The sequence below is a fragment of the Balaenoptera ricei genome, chromosome 20 (assembly GCF_028023285.1).
Source record: "Balaenoptera ricei isolate mBalRic1 chromosome 20, mBalRic1.hap2, whole genome shotgun sequence".
NCBI lineage: Eukaryota > Metazoa > Chordata > Mammalia > Artiodactyla > Balaenopteridae > Balaenoptera > Balaenoptera ricei.
In genome coordinates this window covers 23,661,780-23,679,489 of record NC_082658.1, presented here as the reverse complement: position 1 = coordinate 23,679,489, position 17,710 = coordinate 23,661,780, and the positions used below count along the sequence as shown (strand labels likewise).

At 39.2% G+C, this 17,710-nt stretch overlaps 2 protein-coding genes across 12 annotated transcripts in view; one reads left to right on the top strand and one right to left on the bottom strand.

Annotated features, from left to right (window-relative positions):
* MBTD1 (mbt domain containing 1) overlaps positions 1-15,149 on the bottom strand; it is a 68,742-nt gene extending 53,593 nt beyond the window's left edge. For 5 of the 10 annotated variants that reach the window (XR_009499390.1, XM_059906777.1, XM_059906778.1 and 2 more), the window contains exon 1: positions 14,033-14,268. Coding sequence is in view for 4 of the 10 variants with exons in the window: in XM_059906777.1 (XP_059762760.1) it covers positions 14,033-14,053 (21 nt within the window). In the remaining 6 variants the exon portion in view is untranslated. Of the gene's footprint in view, positions 1-9,145; positions 9,244-13,345; positions 13,410-14,032; positions 14,269-14,317 lie in introns of those variants that run through there. The other 5 variants (XM_059906781.1, XM_059906784.1, XM_059906782.1 and 2 more) reach the window with 4 other exon arrangements.
* Positions 14,719-17,710, top strand: part of UTP18 (UTP18 small subunit processome component) — a 38,227-nt gene continuing 35,235 nt past the window's right edge. For both annotated transcript variants that reach the window (XM_059906787.1, XM_059906786.1), the window contains exons 1-2: positions 14,719-15,130; positions 16,764-16,876. In XM_059906787.1, the coding sequence (XP_059762770.1) occupies positions 14,798-15,130; positions 16,764-16,876 (446 nt within the window). In that variant the 5' untranslated portion in view covers positions 14,719-14,797. The remainder of the gene's footprint in view (positions 15,131-16,763; positions 16,877-17,710) is intronic.

Sequence of the window (17,710 nt, the reverse complement as noted above, 5' to 3'; positions counted from 1 at the left end):
TAACCACTGGACCGCCAGGGAAGTCCCATACATGTCTTTTTATTCCAAACTACTTCAGTGTGCATTTCCTGAGAATATAAACATTCTCTCATCACTATAGCACAGTTATTAGTTTCAGGGAATTTAACATTAATATTTTGCCCTAATTTACCATCCATATTTCAATGGACCCAATGTCCTTTATAGAATTTCTTCCCTCCAGTCCAGCATCACATGTTGTATTTGTTTCCTTTAATCTAGAAGATTGTTTTTGGAGAATGTAGGCCTCCTCTCCTCTTTTTAATGGGATGCTTTTCATTTGGGGTTCATCTGAAGTTTCCTCATTTTCAGGTTATATATCCCCATAATACTACGTAAGTGATATATCCTTCTCAAGAGTATTACATCCAGAGGCACAAGATACATATCTGCCCCTCAGTGGTGATGTTCATTTTGATCACCCTGCCAAGGTGTTGTCCAGTTTTTCCAGTATACTTACCATATTTCTCCTTGCAACTAATAAGCAATCTTGGGGACACATTTAAAACAAACAAATACAGTTGCTCATTGAAATTCCACCCCCCTCATCCCTAAATTAGGCATCCAATAACTCCTGCAGAACCAAACATTATTATGATGTCTGCAAAATGATTTTCTAGTGCTACTACTCTCTTACCAGTCAGCAGGAAACTCTCATCATCCCCTTTATATATCTACCTACCTACTCATTATCGGTATGAGTTCACTAATTCCTATTTCCCCGCCCCGCCCCCGTAGTTCATAATTCATTACTGTCTTTAATTATTTGGGGGTTCAAATTATCCCAGATTTGGCTACTAGGATCCCCTTGAACTGATTCCCATGTCATTTTGACCTGCCCACATCAATTTTTGAGCAATACCTTACTTTCTGGAATATCAAGACATTCTAGGATCATTTTAAACCTACACTGCTCCAGCTCCAAAATCAACCTTTTCTCCAAGGAGCTCTCATCCTTTTTAGTGGGGATTGGTATTAAAAACCAGTATAGTTCTACACTAAGCCATTTTTGTACCTTTCTGTATATGTGTGTGGACTTGTCTGTTCTTATCTCTTGCCCTTTTCTCTTTAGTGTTTTTAATCTTTTAAATGTTTTTTCAAAACTCTTTGTATTTAGGAATTTACCCTAAATTTACCTCTGTTATATATGGCAAATTTTGATTTTATGGAGTTTTTTGATATACAATAAAAGAAAAATTTTTTAATGTAGTAAAATTTATCAGTATTTTCTTTCATTGTACCTTGAGTCACAGAAAAATTTCCCTTATATCATGGTATAGAAAAATTCACCCACATTTTGTTATTTGTACAGTTTTTTGATATTTACATTTCTGATCCATTTAGTTTATTCTTATGTATGGTATAAACAATGGCCCTAATATTATATTTTCCCAACTATCTAGTTGTACCAACGCTTTTTACCAAAATGTCCCTTTTGTCACAGTGCTTTGAAATACCACTTTATGTTTTAGATTTCCATATGTAGTTGTGTCCATATCTAAACGTTACACTATTTTATTGGTCTGTCTATTCATGTGCCAATAGCTTCCTTTTTAAATTATAGAGCCTTCCTAGTATATTTTGAAATCTGGTAGGCCTAGACACCCTCCCCCAATATTTTCCCTTTAATGTTTTGATATTCTTGCATATTTTATTTTTCCAAATGAACTTCAGTATTAACTAGCTTAGCTCTATACCAAAAAATTGTTGGGTATTTTTATTAAGGTCTCATTAGATTTACTAACTTTGGAATCTTCATCATGTTGAGATGTCTTAACTGAGAACAAGAAACGTTTTATAGTTTGCATCATATAGGCTTCTGAACAATTCTTGTTAAAAGGAAATCCTTATGAATTTAAGTATTTTATTTATTTTTCGTGGCTAATGTAAATGCAATTTTCCCTTTTGTTATATTGTTGAATTGACTGAGTAAACTAAGATTTATTATTTTATATCCTGCAATCTTGCTAAATTATTTTGAAAGTTTTATCATTGATTTTCTAGGGCTTTCCAGATACACTATCATGTCACTTGCCAAGAAACTTTTCTTTCCCACTAAGCTTATAATTTTCTTTTTCCTAACTGTATTGGTTCATACTTCCAGTACAATGTTAAATAGTGGAGACAATGGGCACCCTTTCTTTCTGATCTCAGTGTTTCCCTATTAAGATGCTAGTTTTAGGATTAAGATGTTTTGATGTATGTATGTATGTGAGTGTGCATGTGTATTTACGAAAATGATGTTAAGGAAGGATCTATCCATTCCTGTTTTCTTAAAAGTTTTTATTAGGAATAGGTGTTGAATTTGTCACACTTTCCCAACATCTAAAAAGAGAATATGACTGTTCTCCTTAGAGCTATTAATATAGTAAATTATATCAACAGAGTTCCAAATACTGAATCATTCTTGTACTCCTACTATAAAGCTCACTTCATCACAATGTATTTGAATATAGTGTTAAGAGATTGCACAATATTTAGGATTTTGCACTGATATTCATAAATGTCTAATTTTCATTTTTTTGCACCATCTTTATCAGGTTCAGAAATCGGTATTAGTCTTGCTTCATAAAAATAATTAGAAAGTTTTCCTTCATTTTCTATGGTCTGAAATGATTTGTGTAGCATTGGGATTACATGCTATCTAAAGGTTTTGCAGATTCCCTTGTGAAATCACTCAGGCCTGGTGTTTTGCAGGATAGCTCCTTGATAATTTCCATAAAAGAAATAGAGAAATTTATCTAAGTTTTTAAGAAACTCTCTAGTGAGGTCAATTTTCTCAAACTGTATTTTCCTAATAATCCATTTCATCTAGGTTTACAAATTTATTTGCATAGTGTGCGCAAAATAGTTGTGTACGATTTTCTCAATTTCTTCTGTATCAAGTTATTTCCTTCTTGTTATTTCTTATTTTGTATGTTTGTGCATTCTCCTTTCCCCCTTGATTAAACTAGCTAGTGGTTTACGTACTTTGTGAATTTCCCCACAAAGGTCCAGGATTGACTCATCAATTTTATGTATAGTTTTTCTGTTCTTTAATTCATTAATTTTTACTTTTATCTATTATTCCCTTTTTTGTGTGTTTTGCTTTGCTCTTTTTTGTTTCTGAGTTGGGAATTATATATTTTCAGTCTTCTATTTTTACTATGCTAAAGTAAGCAGATTAGGCCCAAGGTGGAGTTGCTCACGCTAAGACCCAAGTCAGAAAGCCAAAATTTAGTGGTTAGGTTTCTACACCCAGCTCTTCCAGAAAAGATAAGCCTAAGTCAACCTATCAGCACAAGTTACTTGACCCAGCTCCAAGACTTCCTTTTGCTCCATTAAGGCCAGTAACCCCATTTTAACCAATCAGCAAATGCCCAGTATAACTTCTTTGTTCCTCCTGCTCACTTTGGTCTATCAAAATCTCTTGGCCTTCTGCAGCTCTTCAGAGTTCCTTTCTATCTGCTAGACTGGATGTTGCCCAATGTATCAATTGCTGATAAAGCCAATAAAATCTTTTAGAATTTACTTTTGAAATTTCCTTTAACAGCTGATAATTTAAGAGTACGAATTTTCCTCTGCTCACTGCTTTAAATGTATTCCACAGATTCTGGTATGTATGTAGCATTTTCATTATTATTATTTATAAGTTTATTTATTTATTTACTTTTGGCTGCTTTGGTTCTTTGTTGCTGTGTGCGGCTTTCTCTAGTTGCAGCGAGCAGGGGCTACTCTTCGTTGCAATGCGCGGGCTTTTCATTGCAGTGGCTTCTCTTGTTGTGGAGCATGGGCTCTAGGCACGTGGCCTTCAGTAGTTGTGGCTCACGGGCTCTAGAGCGCATGCTCAGTAGTTGTGGCGCACGGGCTTAGTTGCTCTGCGGCATGTGGGATCTTCCTGGAGTAGGGCTCAAACCCATGTCCCCTGCATTGACAGGCGGATTCTTAACCACTGCGCCACCAGGGAAGCCCCATTATTATTACTTTTTAGAAACTCTGTAATTTGTTTGCATTCCCCATCTATCCACGAGTTAATTTTTTTTAATTGAGGCATAATTTTGAATGCGTATCAAAGATGCTAAACTTTTCAAGTTCAATCAAGATGCTGAACTTTTCTATCACTCTACAAAGCTCCCTCATGTCCTTTCACAGTCAGTTCTTCTCCTCCTCCCAGTTTTAGCACAATTGCTTAATTTTGCATATATTTAAGATTTTACATAAATGGAATAAAACTATATGGACATTTTGAGATTTATGCATGTTATTGCATGTATGATGGTTCAACGCTTCTTACTGCTGAGTGATACTGAACTTTATCAATATATTAGTCTATCCATTCTCCACCCAGACTTGAGTACTATGAATAAAACTGCTATGAACTTTTTTGCACAAGGCTTTCTAACAAATAATAGAAGGTTTCTAAATTTCAAGATGGAAGTGCCCTTTTGCTTTTTGGTTTTGCTTTTGTTTTCTTGAATGGAACCTACTGATGTTTTCCTAATTTAGCAACAATTTTTAATGAATATTCTGTGTTTGAAATATAGTCTCTACTAGGATGTAGTAATGGATATACCTGATGATCTGCCTTATTATGTGGTTTAGATCTTTTATAACCTTATTTTTTGTCTACAACACCTATCTTGTGCTAAGAGTATTAAAGTCTCCAACTTTTAGTGCTTTTCACTACTTGCATTTTTTATAGCTTCTGATTTACACAGATGGTTGCTGTTATTTGGTTCATACATATAACTATTGTATCTTTGTTGTGAATTGTGGTTGTAGCATTATGAACTGTCCTCTTTTGTCTTTTTCAATGCTTTTTGGTTTGACTTCTACTTTGTTATCAGCATTGCCAATCCTGTTTTCTTATTATTTGTTTGCCAGGTATATCTTTGTTCATTCTTTTACTATTACTGTTTTAAGGGCCTTTTGTACGTTATAAAGTGGGTTTTGCTTTTCTAAGCCAATTTGAAAATATTTTTAATTGGCGATGCGCCACTATTTCTTGCTGTGTATGTTGCTTTTGAGAAACCCAATACCATTCTAATTCTCTGGCCCTTGTAAGTCACTTCATCTTTTTACCCTGGAGGCCCTGAGAATTTTTCTGAATCTTTAAAGTTGTATAGCTTTACTGGAATATATCTTGGAGTTTATCTTCTGGTATGAACTTTTCATATATTCAAAATTCAAGATTCAGATCTTTTATTTCCAGAAAGTTTTCTTGATTATGCGTTTAAATGTTATGCTTTTATGCCGCGGAGCAACTAGGCCCGTGAGCCACAACTACTGAGCCTGCGCATCTGGAGCCTGTGCTCCACAACAAGAGAGGCCGCGATAGTGAGAGGCCCGCGCACCGCGATGAAGAGTGGCCCCCACTTGCCGCAACAAGAGAAAGCCCTCGCACAGAAACGAAGACCCAATGCAGCCATAAATAAATAAATAAATAAATGTTATGCTTTTATTCCTCTGCCTTCTTGAGAGACATCAATTACATGTGAGACTTTTTGGACCCACCTTTCACTAAAACGGTCATTTTCATTCTCTTGGTTTTCTTGTTATTCTTCTCTGTCTTTTATCACATTTGCATTTGACTCTGTTGTTTGTTGGGAAACTTGTAACTTAGTCTTCATTTCTGATATGATTTTTTTCCCTCTACTTTCTCGGTTTAATCTAATCTGACTTTATTTCATCCTGTTTTTTGTCCCTTTCTGTTCTGTGTTATATTTCTGAGTGAAGGTTTTTACCCTTATCACCAAATATGGTTTCAAGATGTTTTATTTCTTTTGAGTATTATTGTGTCAATTTTCTTCTGCCTCACTTTTTTCTTTTTTTGGGGAGAAGGAGAGATATTCATCAGCTGATATGCTTTGATTCACACTGTTTCTTCTCAGAGAAGTTCTGTATGGATGTGACCCATTCTTTTCTATTTCTATTCATTTCATGGTCAGAGTTTCTAGTTAAAGAACATTCTCTTTTTCTGAAAGATTTTTTCCTCTTCCTTCTTTCTCTTTATCCATGACTTCAAGTCTCCATGTCTTCACTCCTTCCCTATGAAGCACTGGTAATTTCAGCTTACCAATTCTGGTATTGCTTGCTTTCAAGCTCTTCTCTGTGGCTGGAACTGTGAACTATCAGATTTCAAACCTGTGTTCAGTATTTTGGAACTTAAGTGATGAATTTCTCTCTTTTGGAAGTGGTATTTTTGTGCTTCATCTAAGCCTTCCATGTCCCTAAACTCTTTCAACAAACCTGTTAAGACTTCCCTTTCCCACTCTTCACATGGGCAGGAGGAGCTCTTGGAATCTGATTTCTCTGCTTATAGGTAATTTGAAGGTTGTGGTAATCTGTTTCTTAATGCTGAAGGCAGGGGTGGTGTGTGATTTATACATGCTTTTTTATTGGTTTATAGGTAGGTGGGTGGGAAAATTGCATCAGGCTTCTGCCACTGTTCTCCAGACTTAGAAGCCTATACATACACGTTTAAGTAGTATATTAGAATATATTATCTTAGAAATACTGCTTTTGCCATTTTCTGAAACACTTCACCTGTCACACATTAGATTCACTTTTTGTATCACTTGACAGTTTTCCAGAGTAAGTCTTGTTCATTTTCATCTAATTCAGTTTAGAAACACATTTTCTCTACAGGAGTTTATTTGTAAATTCCGCAGTGATCTTATGAAATACTTTTGCTACTTATTTGTAAAAAGCCTGTTAAGATTAGTAATACAACTAATATAAGTCATACAACTTATAGGATGCTTAATATGTGCTAGGGACATTCTAAGCACTTAATATGTAGCAATGCATTGAATCCCTACAAATATTACTCCCTTTTTACAGATGAGGAAGTAGAGGTTCAAACGGATTAAGTAATTTGCCCAAGGTCATACAGCTAAAATGAACACTAGCAATATGAATCAAGGGAATAATCTTAAATCTATGTTCAATTTTAACCTCCTTTCTCTTTCTTTCTTAATTATGGTTCTATCAGCTAACTTCTGTAAGCACAGAAAACAAATATCAAATAAAACTGTTTCAGGTAATGTGCCATTCTGAACACACTGCTCTTTAAAATAAAACTGAAAAATCATGTTAGGTGACTACTCAAGGCTTTGAATATAAGGTGATGGGATGACTGCAGGTGGTGAAACCTTGCCTAATATTAGGGCATATATGGTGACTCCTCAACTAGCACAGAGGAAGTCAAAATATAATACCTAAAATTCATACATCAGGTAATGGAAGTCTAATATTTAGATTTATGGAAATGGATATTAGATCAAAAAGATTAAAGAATTAAAAGTAGTTGTCTTAGGACTTCCCTAGCAGTTCAGTGGTTAAGACTCCATGCTTCCGCTGCAGGGGGCATGGATTTGATCCCTGGTCGGGGAACTAAGATCCCACATGCCGTGAGGCATGGCCAAAGAAAAAAAAAAAAGCTGAACTGGGAAGAGAAAAAAAAGATTGTCTCATGAAAGCTGAACTGGGAAGAGAAAAAAAAGATAGCTGCAAGGGATCCTTTTTGGGGGTACACTTTTATTATTGTTTACATGATACTATCAAGTGCATGCATTAGTTTTATAAAAATAAAAGTTAATTTTTATAAAGTATAAACTACCTCTAAAAAATTCAATAATTGGTAAAAATTGAGAGACTGATGATATCTGGCATTGGCAAATTTATGTATGGGAGAAAAAGCACTCATATACACTTGGTAGGAAGGCAAATGTATGCCATCTTTTTGGAAGGCAATTTGTATTACTTATGAAAACTTAAAAAAAAATGAGCATGCCTTTGACCAGGGAATTCCACTTTTAGGAATCTGTCCTTCAGAAATACTCATAGGACACAAGAATCCATGTGGAAGGATATTTCTTGCAGCAATAATGTAATAGTGAAAAACTGAAGGCAATCTAACCATCAGTAGGGGGTGATTTACTACAGGTACAATACTGAGTGAAAAAAAGTAAACTGCCAAATACGAATAATTTGACTCATTTTTTATTAAAAGAAACAACATATGCTGGTATATGCACAGATTGATATATCTGTTTGTTTATGTATGCATTTAGAAAGATCCTGGAAGGAATAGCTAAACTGTTAACAGTGTGAGAATGGGATGGGAGGATAATTTTAACTTTTCTGTACTTTTCATTTTCTTTTTCTTTAAACAGCAAATATGTAACACTTCTATAATGAAAAATAAAACAAAAAAGAGGTTTTTAGAGTGACAAAATGTAGGAAGAAGTCATAAATTGCAGTAGAACTTCATTTTCCTACCGTGACTGTAACCCTGATGAACCTTCCTCCTTATAAAATCTACAAAGGAATTAAAAAGTATAACCATTAACTTATTTGTATAATCACCCACAGGTTGCAATAAAAGTGTAAACCTCTCCAGGAGAAATTTTACAGAAAATATTTGAGATTCTAAATGCAAGCACATATAAATATGCAACCAAGTACTAATAGCATAATTTCAACATGAATAAACTAATCAAAAGTTAACCAATTCTCCATTATCCGCACTAACAGGGTACAGTGACCCATATAATTATCAAAGTTTTATATTTAGTCATGGAATGTAAGTTTTCTAGAACCTTAAGTTTGAAAGTTGTATGTGTGAACTGACAAAGTTCAAAATAAGAATTAACAGATACTCTATGATGACTGGACTCAGTAAGAGCTACCTAGCTCTCGCTGGTTTCTTCCTCATATCACTATCAAGATACAATTCACTGGGCTAAACAGAAGGGCCTTCGTGCTTTCTAAGCTTACTATTAGGAGAAAAATAAATGGTAAGGATTTGGGATTGTTGGATTTTTGTTTCCCACAAGTTCAACGTGAAAGAGTAAGTCCATGTCAATGATACAGTCATCTAAACTGAAAGCAATAATACCCTGAGTATCCCACCTGGAGAAAGTGAAAAGTACCCAGAGAAGGACAGGAGAGGACAATGTTCTACATAACAATACTCTAAGATTTAAAGCAACAGTGAGCAAAGGGAAGCTATCTTTGATATATAAAAAATACAAATTTCTATCTCTTTGGGTTCAAGTTCTGGTTCTATTACTTAGGACTTTGGATGTAACAATTATTTGGGTCTCAGTTTCCCTTTCTTCTAAATAAGGAAAACACCACTTACCACACAGGAAGGATGTTTGAAAAATAAAATAATTCACATGAATGCGCTTTCAGTTCTTCAGAAGAAAGTTATGAATCCTTAAGTATGAATCTGAAAAGCTAATTAAAAATAAGATGACCTTGTCAAAATTAAGTCTGAAACGCAGTAACCTAGAGGGTCTTTAAGATCGTTCATTATCAGCTATCAATTCTACTCCAAATAACTGAATTCATACTAAGGCTGGGCTGAAGTGTAAATGTAATTTAAGTAATCAAACAAGAGCATTTATAATGTTAATGTAGCAAAAATAAGTTAAATAGGTTATTCAGCATCATCTTGATTTGATATACCTAAAAATACTGATGTAAAATGATGACATTCTCTTGGTGTTTATCTTTTAAAAATATATTTGGAGCTGGCTGCTCAAAAGATACACAATCAGTAACAATAAACACTATAGGGTATTAATAATGGAACAATTGAAATAGAGTTAAACACACATGTGCACACAAGGGGGTTATTTCTCTGGTGTATAAAATAATCTGAAACTAGCTAATTAAAGTTTTGAAGTCTAATAGTAAAGTAATAGATGGTATTATCCAACATCTACTGAGCAATATATACAAATCATTATGCTAAGCACCAGAAATACAAAAAAGTGTTAAACTTAATATGCATGTCCTAAAACTAGACTATAAACTACGACCAAATAGTTGAGACAACAAGAAATTACAAAATTGGGGGCTTCTCTGGTGGCGCAGTGGTTGAGAATCTGCCTGCCAGTGCAGGGGACACGGGTTCGAGCCCTGGTCTGGGAAGAGCCCACGTGCCGCGGAGCAGCTGGGCCCGTGAGCCACAATTACTGAGCCTGCGCGTCTGGAGCCTGTGCTCCGCAACAAGAGTGGCCGCGATAGTGAGAGGCCCGCGCACCGCGATGAGAAGTGGTCCCCACTTGCCGCACTAGAGAAAGCCCTCGCACAGAAACGAAGACCCAACACAGCCATAAATAAATAAATAAATAAATAAATAAATAAATAAAATTAAAAAACAGCAGGTACCAAAAAAAATAAGGATGAAGAAATTACTAAATTAATTAATGTGTATTGTATACAACTAGTTCTACAATATAAGTAGGAATTAGATAATACAGTGAAAAGGGAAATAAGAAAAAGGGATTCTGGATAGATATCTTAACATTTTATCATTTATAGCAGCTCACATTTTCTTATACAGTGGTCATCACGTCTGACTGGAGGTTTACGGAAACCTTGGGAGTAAGGCACGGCTGATCCCTGGCCCTTATTTGAGATGAGGAAAATGAAGCCTGAAGAGATTAGGCAACTTGCGTTAAGATCACAGGTCAGGAGGTGGCAGAGGCAGAGCCTGGCCAGTTTGCCAACTTTGTCCGTAGCTCATTTCTACTACATTACATTTTAAGTTATCAATACTAAAGTGAGAACTAGAAGGGAGCTCAGAAATCTTCTCATGCAGTATTGCTCTAACCAATCTGATAAAAACCTTTCTGAAGAAGGCTCCACCACAGACCTACTGAATGATAACCCACAAGAGAGAGGTTTTGTATTTTTATAAGATCCCCAAGAGGTGATTGTGGTGATCAGCTAAGCTTGGAAAACACTGTTCTACTATCTGTATGTCCAGTGTGGCAGACATGTGGCTATTTATATTTACACCTGATTAGATCAGATTGAAAATTGGGTTCCTCGGCCACACTAGTTACCTTTTAAGTGCTCAACAGCCACATGTGGCTAGTGGCCACCATACAGATGGCACAGATATAGGACAGTTCCATCACTGCAGAAAGTTCTATTGGATAATGTTAATTCTAGACCAACCTTTCCACTCTAAGGATGAGAAAACTGAGGCACAGAATCTTGTCCAACAGGGCATATGAAGTTACTCAGTGGCAGAATTGAAATGCTAACCTAATCTGCCAGTGTCCCTCATACTGTATCACTTCATCCCCATAAATTTAGGGTTTATTCAAGTGGGAATTATTTTCTTTCCACCCTTCCTTGTGGGTTGCAGTAAAGTAAGAAGAGAAATTTTAAATTTGTGGGAAAAAAATCCTAAAAAAACAAAGGTTTATTTAAAATAAATGACTAAATCAAACAATCTGCAATTTTTGTACAAAATTAAAAGTAGCCCTGGACAGTTAAGAATACTAGTATTAGGAGGCATATCTTAGTTTAACTATTGTTAACTCCTTCCTCTTTTACCATCCTGATGTTTTTATCTTTCTTTTGGATCTGAAACTCTGAAACTAATGATAATTGGCTTACCTTAACATTATAAATGTGAAAAAGTTAAATCTTACTTAGCAAACATTTTAAAGATGAAAAATTGAGAAACAAGGAGCAACCAAAAGAATAGTGACTTGTCTAATTTTAGGATGTGGTCACTCAAATCACTGAGAACTCATGGCTTTCAGTAATCCAGTGGTTTAGTATTTATAACGTTAATAGGTTGTTTTCACTTCTAAGCTATAGTTTAACCTTCCTTTGACTACTATGTTAAAAACAATTTAAATAGTTTTAATTTCTGATGAAACTGAGGGTTTGAAGCCTCTGAACATCTAAGAAAAGGTTTAGACACTAATTAAATCAACATATAACCAGCCATAAAAATATACAGTAGTGTCTTCTTTAAAAATAAAACCAGTCATTCCTGTCTAGTATGTTTAGAATGCAAACGTCTCCAAAGTTAGTCAGCTTAAGTCATGACAGTTCATGTTTAAAGTGAACAGGAACTTGGGAATTTCACGTTAATAAAAAATTTCAAGACAGAATTATGCAGCTCCATTAACTTTTATCAGTTATCTAGTATTCATTCCCATGTTAACTTTCAGTGACTAGATTTAGAGAAAATATCATATGTCAAAGTGTGTACAAAATTAAAAGTTGGACAGTTAAAAAACATGGTTCAACATAAGATACTTATCAACAGATACTTATTCAAGACAGTTTTTGCCATAATTTGCAAGGCAGCCAGAAGCGTGGAGTATGGGGTTCTACATAAGTAGAAGCTACTTGTTATTCAGAGAAGGAGGTGGTGCAAAAAAAGACAGCTATTTTCCTTCTAAACACTCATCGGTGTAGAGGTAAAGAAATGAAAAAAAATACAGTGTAAGCACATTAGAGCAGAGCAACAGTCTCCAAGTCACAAAAGGGGGAGAGAAAACAATTTCTGTGCTCTAACATTTTAAACAGGCGACTGGGAGTTTAAAGTAAAATTTACTCTCTGGCTTTTATACCAGATTCGTTACTTCTACATTTTATCTGTTATGTCTTGACTCCCACTTCACCATATTAGGAAGAGGAAAACATGTGCCCCCAAGATTCCTATGCCAATAAAACTTCTCTTGGAAGCACCATAGCTCACCAAATGAAGGAGAATATTAGAAAAATGCTAAGTGACAATAGTAGAACTGAACTATCTAAACCACCAAGTGATAACTACTGATGCATACTAATATAAGAAGCATGAAAAATACTGCAAACTCTAGGCAAATATTAAAGTGTTGCAAAAATTTCATATCTCATTAAAAATTGGAAAAGAAAAAGAGAAAGTATTGTGAAGGAGGGGCCCCAAGCAGGAAGCCCAGCTTGAAAGAAAAACATAGGTCAAAAGGAGGAGGTGGTGGGGAGTGCAGTTCTTCTGATCATCCCTCTACCAGGAGATGCTTCTAACAGCTTTGGTACTATGTCCAAGAGGCAATTTAGGCATCCCTTAGGGAAAGTGATTTAGGCAACAAGAAATGTGCTTTGAGATAGGATGCTGAAATTTCTAACTTTAAAAAGATTCACTAGTGAGAGAAAACAGCCATGAAATCCCCAGATCCCATTTCCCAAACTTCCTGTAGAAAAATATCAACCATTCTCAGACACAGAAGCCAGCACATTTGAACTGACCCAGCAAAGTTTTCAGCCGGCCCTCACTATCTCTCAAGCCCTCCTTCCCCCACTTCCCTGCTGTTCTTTCCTGGCACACAAAATATAGGCCAATGAGCAGTGGGTGGGTGAGGAGAATGTGAGAGAAAATTTGAGAAGTAAAAAGGGAATCCACTTAATAAGAACATGAATGAGTCTAAAGAGTCTAATAAGGGTAGGCAAACAACAAACAGAACTGAACGGCGAGGGCTTTCCACGGCAGCAGCGAGCGCTCAGTGTTTGCAGGGGTTTAGGCAGAGGCCAGGCTACCTACCACTTGTCAGAGAGGCTGCACAGGGGACGGCTGCTTTGGGTGACCTCTAATGTCTCTTCCGACTCTGAAATGTTAGGATTCTTATTTCACAAAAGAGAACGCAACGGTCATAAAAGCCCACCGACTTAGAACCCTTTTAAACAGGCGGCCTAGGCGGCTGCTTCCCAAACACCACTCCCACCTCTCCCATCCCACACGTGCCCACCCCGCCCCCTTTCAATTTTTCCACCTCCACGTGCGAAACGCCTCGTGGCACCTGCCCCACAGCGGAGAGGCGCCTTCCCCTGCAAAGCACCAAAACTCTGCCCCCTTGGGAGAAGTGAGGACTCCACTCCCCGATTCTTGGGCGGTGAAAAAAGGAAGTCTCAAATCCAGCCTTTCTCTCTCCCCCAGCCAGAGCTGAAGGGGGACGGGGGGCCGGAACGAAGAGAACTTTCTTCTAAAATTTTTCTTCCAAAAAGTAAAGAGAACAGAGAGAACCCTGATGAGTCCGGGGGTGGGGGGAGGGGAATCCCCGCATCGTTTAACGGCCGGTAGGGGGAGGGGGGCTCCGGAGGTGGAGGGGGCGTGGGATGGAGAAGCAGGCCTGGGAGCGGGGTCAGGGGGCTGCAGGGGTTCCTGGGGTCGGGGGGCTGCCGGCGTCCCCCCCACCTGGCACACAAAGCAGCTGCCGCGCTCGGCTCTCACCAGATCCTTTGTGTTTTCCATCAGGGCCTCATGGGTAGGGGTTGTCCGTGCTCCCCGGGCCCGCGGCGCCCCCTCCCGAGCTGGGGGCAGGCGCCTCTCCCCGGGACTACGGCGACTACAGGGGGGGCCCCGACTGGGCCCAGACCGGTGGCGGCGGCGGTAGCCCCCGGATTTCCCCCCTTTAACTCGGGTGGCCCCAGGATATCAACAACATTAGCATAGCCCTCCCTCCCCAGCGCGCCTGCGCCGTGACCCGCGCCCCGATTGGCCCACTTCCCTACATACCCTCCGCTCTGTCTTCCAGCGTGGGACCCTCTGCAGGCTCCGTACTCCAAGGGCCGTACCAAGACGAAGGGGTGGAAAAGGCGATTGGGCTCGTGTAAGTCGAGTGGTTAAAAAGTTAGGAAGAAGAGTAGCAGTTTTAGCCTGTCATCTCAGTTTATACCCTGGCTTTCTTGCGCTCCTTTCAATCAATTGCAGCTGCGAAGTTGTGTTGGAAAAAAATTTCCACTCCAGTCACGCCGCTTCCCCCTCCACCCGGAAGATTGGTTCTCTCGGAGGAACTCCCACACGGGGAGGGGCTCGTGAGGGGATGGGCGTTACACGGGGGGGGGGGGAGAGAAAACAGTGCTGGTCACGTGCTCACAGGGCGGTGCAGCCTCCTTCCGGCCCCCTGCGGCCTCAGCCACTGCGGAAAGCGAGGGGCCTCGGCGCACGCGCAGTGAGAATCCACGTGAGCGCCTGCGTTCCTTCTCAAAACGAGCGATGCCGCCGGAACGGAGGAGCCGAGCGAGACCGGACCGGAGAGCCGGAGCGAGACCAGACCGGAAAACCCGAATGAGGCCGGACGATAGAGCCGGAGCGGGGCCGGGCGGGCCGTTCCGAAAGGCTGCTCCTTCATCTCAGCGGAAATCGCCGGCCCGGCCGCGCGCGGCGGCCGCCGTAGTCGCGGCGGAGGAGGAGAGACGGCTCCGGCAGCGGAACCGCCAGACGTTGGAGGAGGACAAGCCGGCCGTGGAGCGGTGCCTGGAGGAGCTGATCTTCGGCGACGTCGAGGACGACGAGGACGCGCTGCTGCGGCGTCTGCGGGGCCCGCGGGTGAGGGAGGCCGCGGCGTGCGGGCTGGGCGCTCGATGGGCGGTGTGCCTCCGGGGGCGGAGCCTGGGCGACCTGTGGCGCAGGGGAGCGTTCAGGTGGGAGGGAACCGGGAATGCAGGCGCCGAGGGGTGCCAGACGGAAAGTCCCGGGAGGGCGGAGACCGCGCCTTTCTCCGCCCCCGAGGGAGCTGCTGCGCCTGGTATGCAGCAGGCGCTCAACACATATTCGTTTAGCTAACTAATCGTGAGCATCTTTCGATTAGTTGCAGTGGCTCAGTTCCACTGTCTTCTCCCCAGACTCTGTTTTTTCTCTCTTGGTCATTCAGTCGCCTGCCTCAATACTTTGCTGTGATTCAGGGGTTCCACTTCGTTTGTGAAATCAGAATTCGTGGGCACAGGCCTGGTAGTCTGTTTTAACAACCACATCGAGTGGTTGATAAGCCAGCTTTTGAGAGTGACAGTGTATTCGTCTATTAAAGTAGTATTTGTGAGCCAGTTTGGCGCCAGATACTTTTCCTGGCAGTGAAAACCCTGCATGATTGATTGATTATAATTTTTTTGCATGCTTTTTGCTTTTTTTTTTTTTTTAATTCTATACCTGTCTTTTCTTCCAATATAGGGAGTCCCAGGCAGTTTCTAGGCACTGGAGGAGAAACAGCAGTGGACGAAAACTAACAAAAATCCCTGCCTCTTTGGAGCTTGGATACTTAGTGGCAGAGGCAGAAGATAAAATTCAAGTTATGTCAGTGAAGTGCTGAAGGAAAAAAAAAAAATAAAGGCGTTCAAGAAAGGGAGATAAGCGTGTGTCGAGCGGGCCTGTGAAATTTTACATAGGGTAGTCAAGCAAAGCCTTACTGAGAATTACTCAGTTTGATAAACGAATGCAGACCTAGCAAGTATCAGTTGATTGCCAGAATCTCCTTTGGGTGCTTATGGGAGAGGTTGCAGAATCTAGTTGGGAGACAGAGAAATACTACTGGAAAAATGCTGAACTGTGTGACAGTTTCCCATTCGGGAAAAGAAACAGTTTAAGTGAGGTGGGGTTTGTTGGGCTTTGAAGGATCATAGGCCAATAATAGAGCAAGTAGAAATCATTTGGACATTTCTATCATGTGGTTTTGGGAAAGCTCAAGCTCACTTCAGGTGAAATTCTGTGGTCTAGATTTAGATTTGTTTGGATAGTATAAAGTTTCTTGAGATAGGGGGTCAAGAACAGTTAAGAAAAGTGGAGAAGTATGTTTATGAATATGAAATATGACTTAATTATGACATTCAGTCATGTTATTTTATCTTTGGTGTCTGCCTTTGGTCCTGTGATTTCTGTAGTTATGTGATTTTCCCTGCTCCTTTATTCATCTGTCAACTTACCTTTTTTATTTGTCTTACTTGGTCTTTTCCTTTCAGCAAGTTGACTCTTTGACTATTCCATCTTACCTCACGTGTCCAGCGGGTGGTGCCATTCTCTATTCTCCTCATTTTCTGTTCGATCTCCAGCATTTGCTGTGGTAGCATTCTGTCCCATAATTTGATCAGAGGGCCATAAAAACAAAGCATTCTACAAGCCACCATTCTGCAAAGTCTGCCACCATGGGGCATGAAAGACTCAGTGCTTGTGGGCATTTTGTCTTTTCTAGGTTCAAGTACAAGAAGACTCAGGTGACTCTGAAGTGGAGAATGAAGCAAAAGATAATTTTCCACTTCAAAAGAAGCCAGTTTGGTTGGATGAAGAAGATGAAGAGGAGGAGATGTAGGTTGCCTAATTTTTATTCTGGAGTCCCTCTGGATTCTTCAAAAGTTACTTTGCAGGTTTTAAGAAAGTTCTCTTTCTGAATATGTGATTACGTGAAGACTTGAAAAATACTGGAAAGTATAGCAAAGATCATTCATAATCCCATCAGCGAGGGAGAACCACTGTTAACATGTTGGCATACATCTCTCCCTCTTTCTTCTGTGCTGTATAGAAAAGCTAAAAGAGCACAGTGTTTGGGGTCAGACCTGAGTTTGCCTCCTAGTTTGGCCAGTTCCTAACTGACCATTGGCAAGTTTGGAACCTACCTTTTCTCATGTGTAAAATGGAGATAATAGTAACTATATCAGAAGGCTCTTGAGATTAAATAGTGTATGTAGAGCTCTTAACACAATGCCTGAAATTGAGAAAAGACCAGAAAAAGTTAACCATCATGTACAATATGTACTTTAAGATGAGAATATATTGTATTGCAAATATTTCTCCCCAATTAAAAAAAAAACCTTTATAAACATTTTAAAATGGATGTATTATAGTCCATTATATGATTTAACCATAATTTACATAGCTATCATTGGATAGTTTTCCTTTTAATAGATTGATGTTGAGATGAGCATCTTTACGCATAAATCTTTTTCTACTTAAAATTATTTAAGAAAGATTCTTTGAGGTAGACTAACTTAATCAAAGAGCAGACATTTTTAAGGTTCTTGATAAATACTGCCAGGCTGACCTTGAGGTTCTGCCAATTTACCTTTTCATTGAAAGGTGTCCGTTTCACTCCATTTTAAAAGCAATGATTTCTCTGGACTTCCCTGGCGGTCCAGTGGTTAA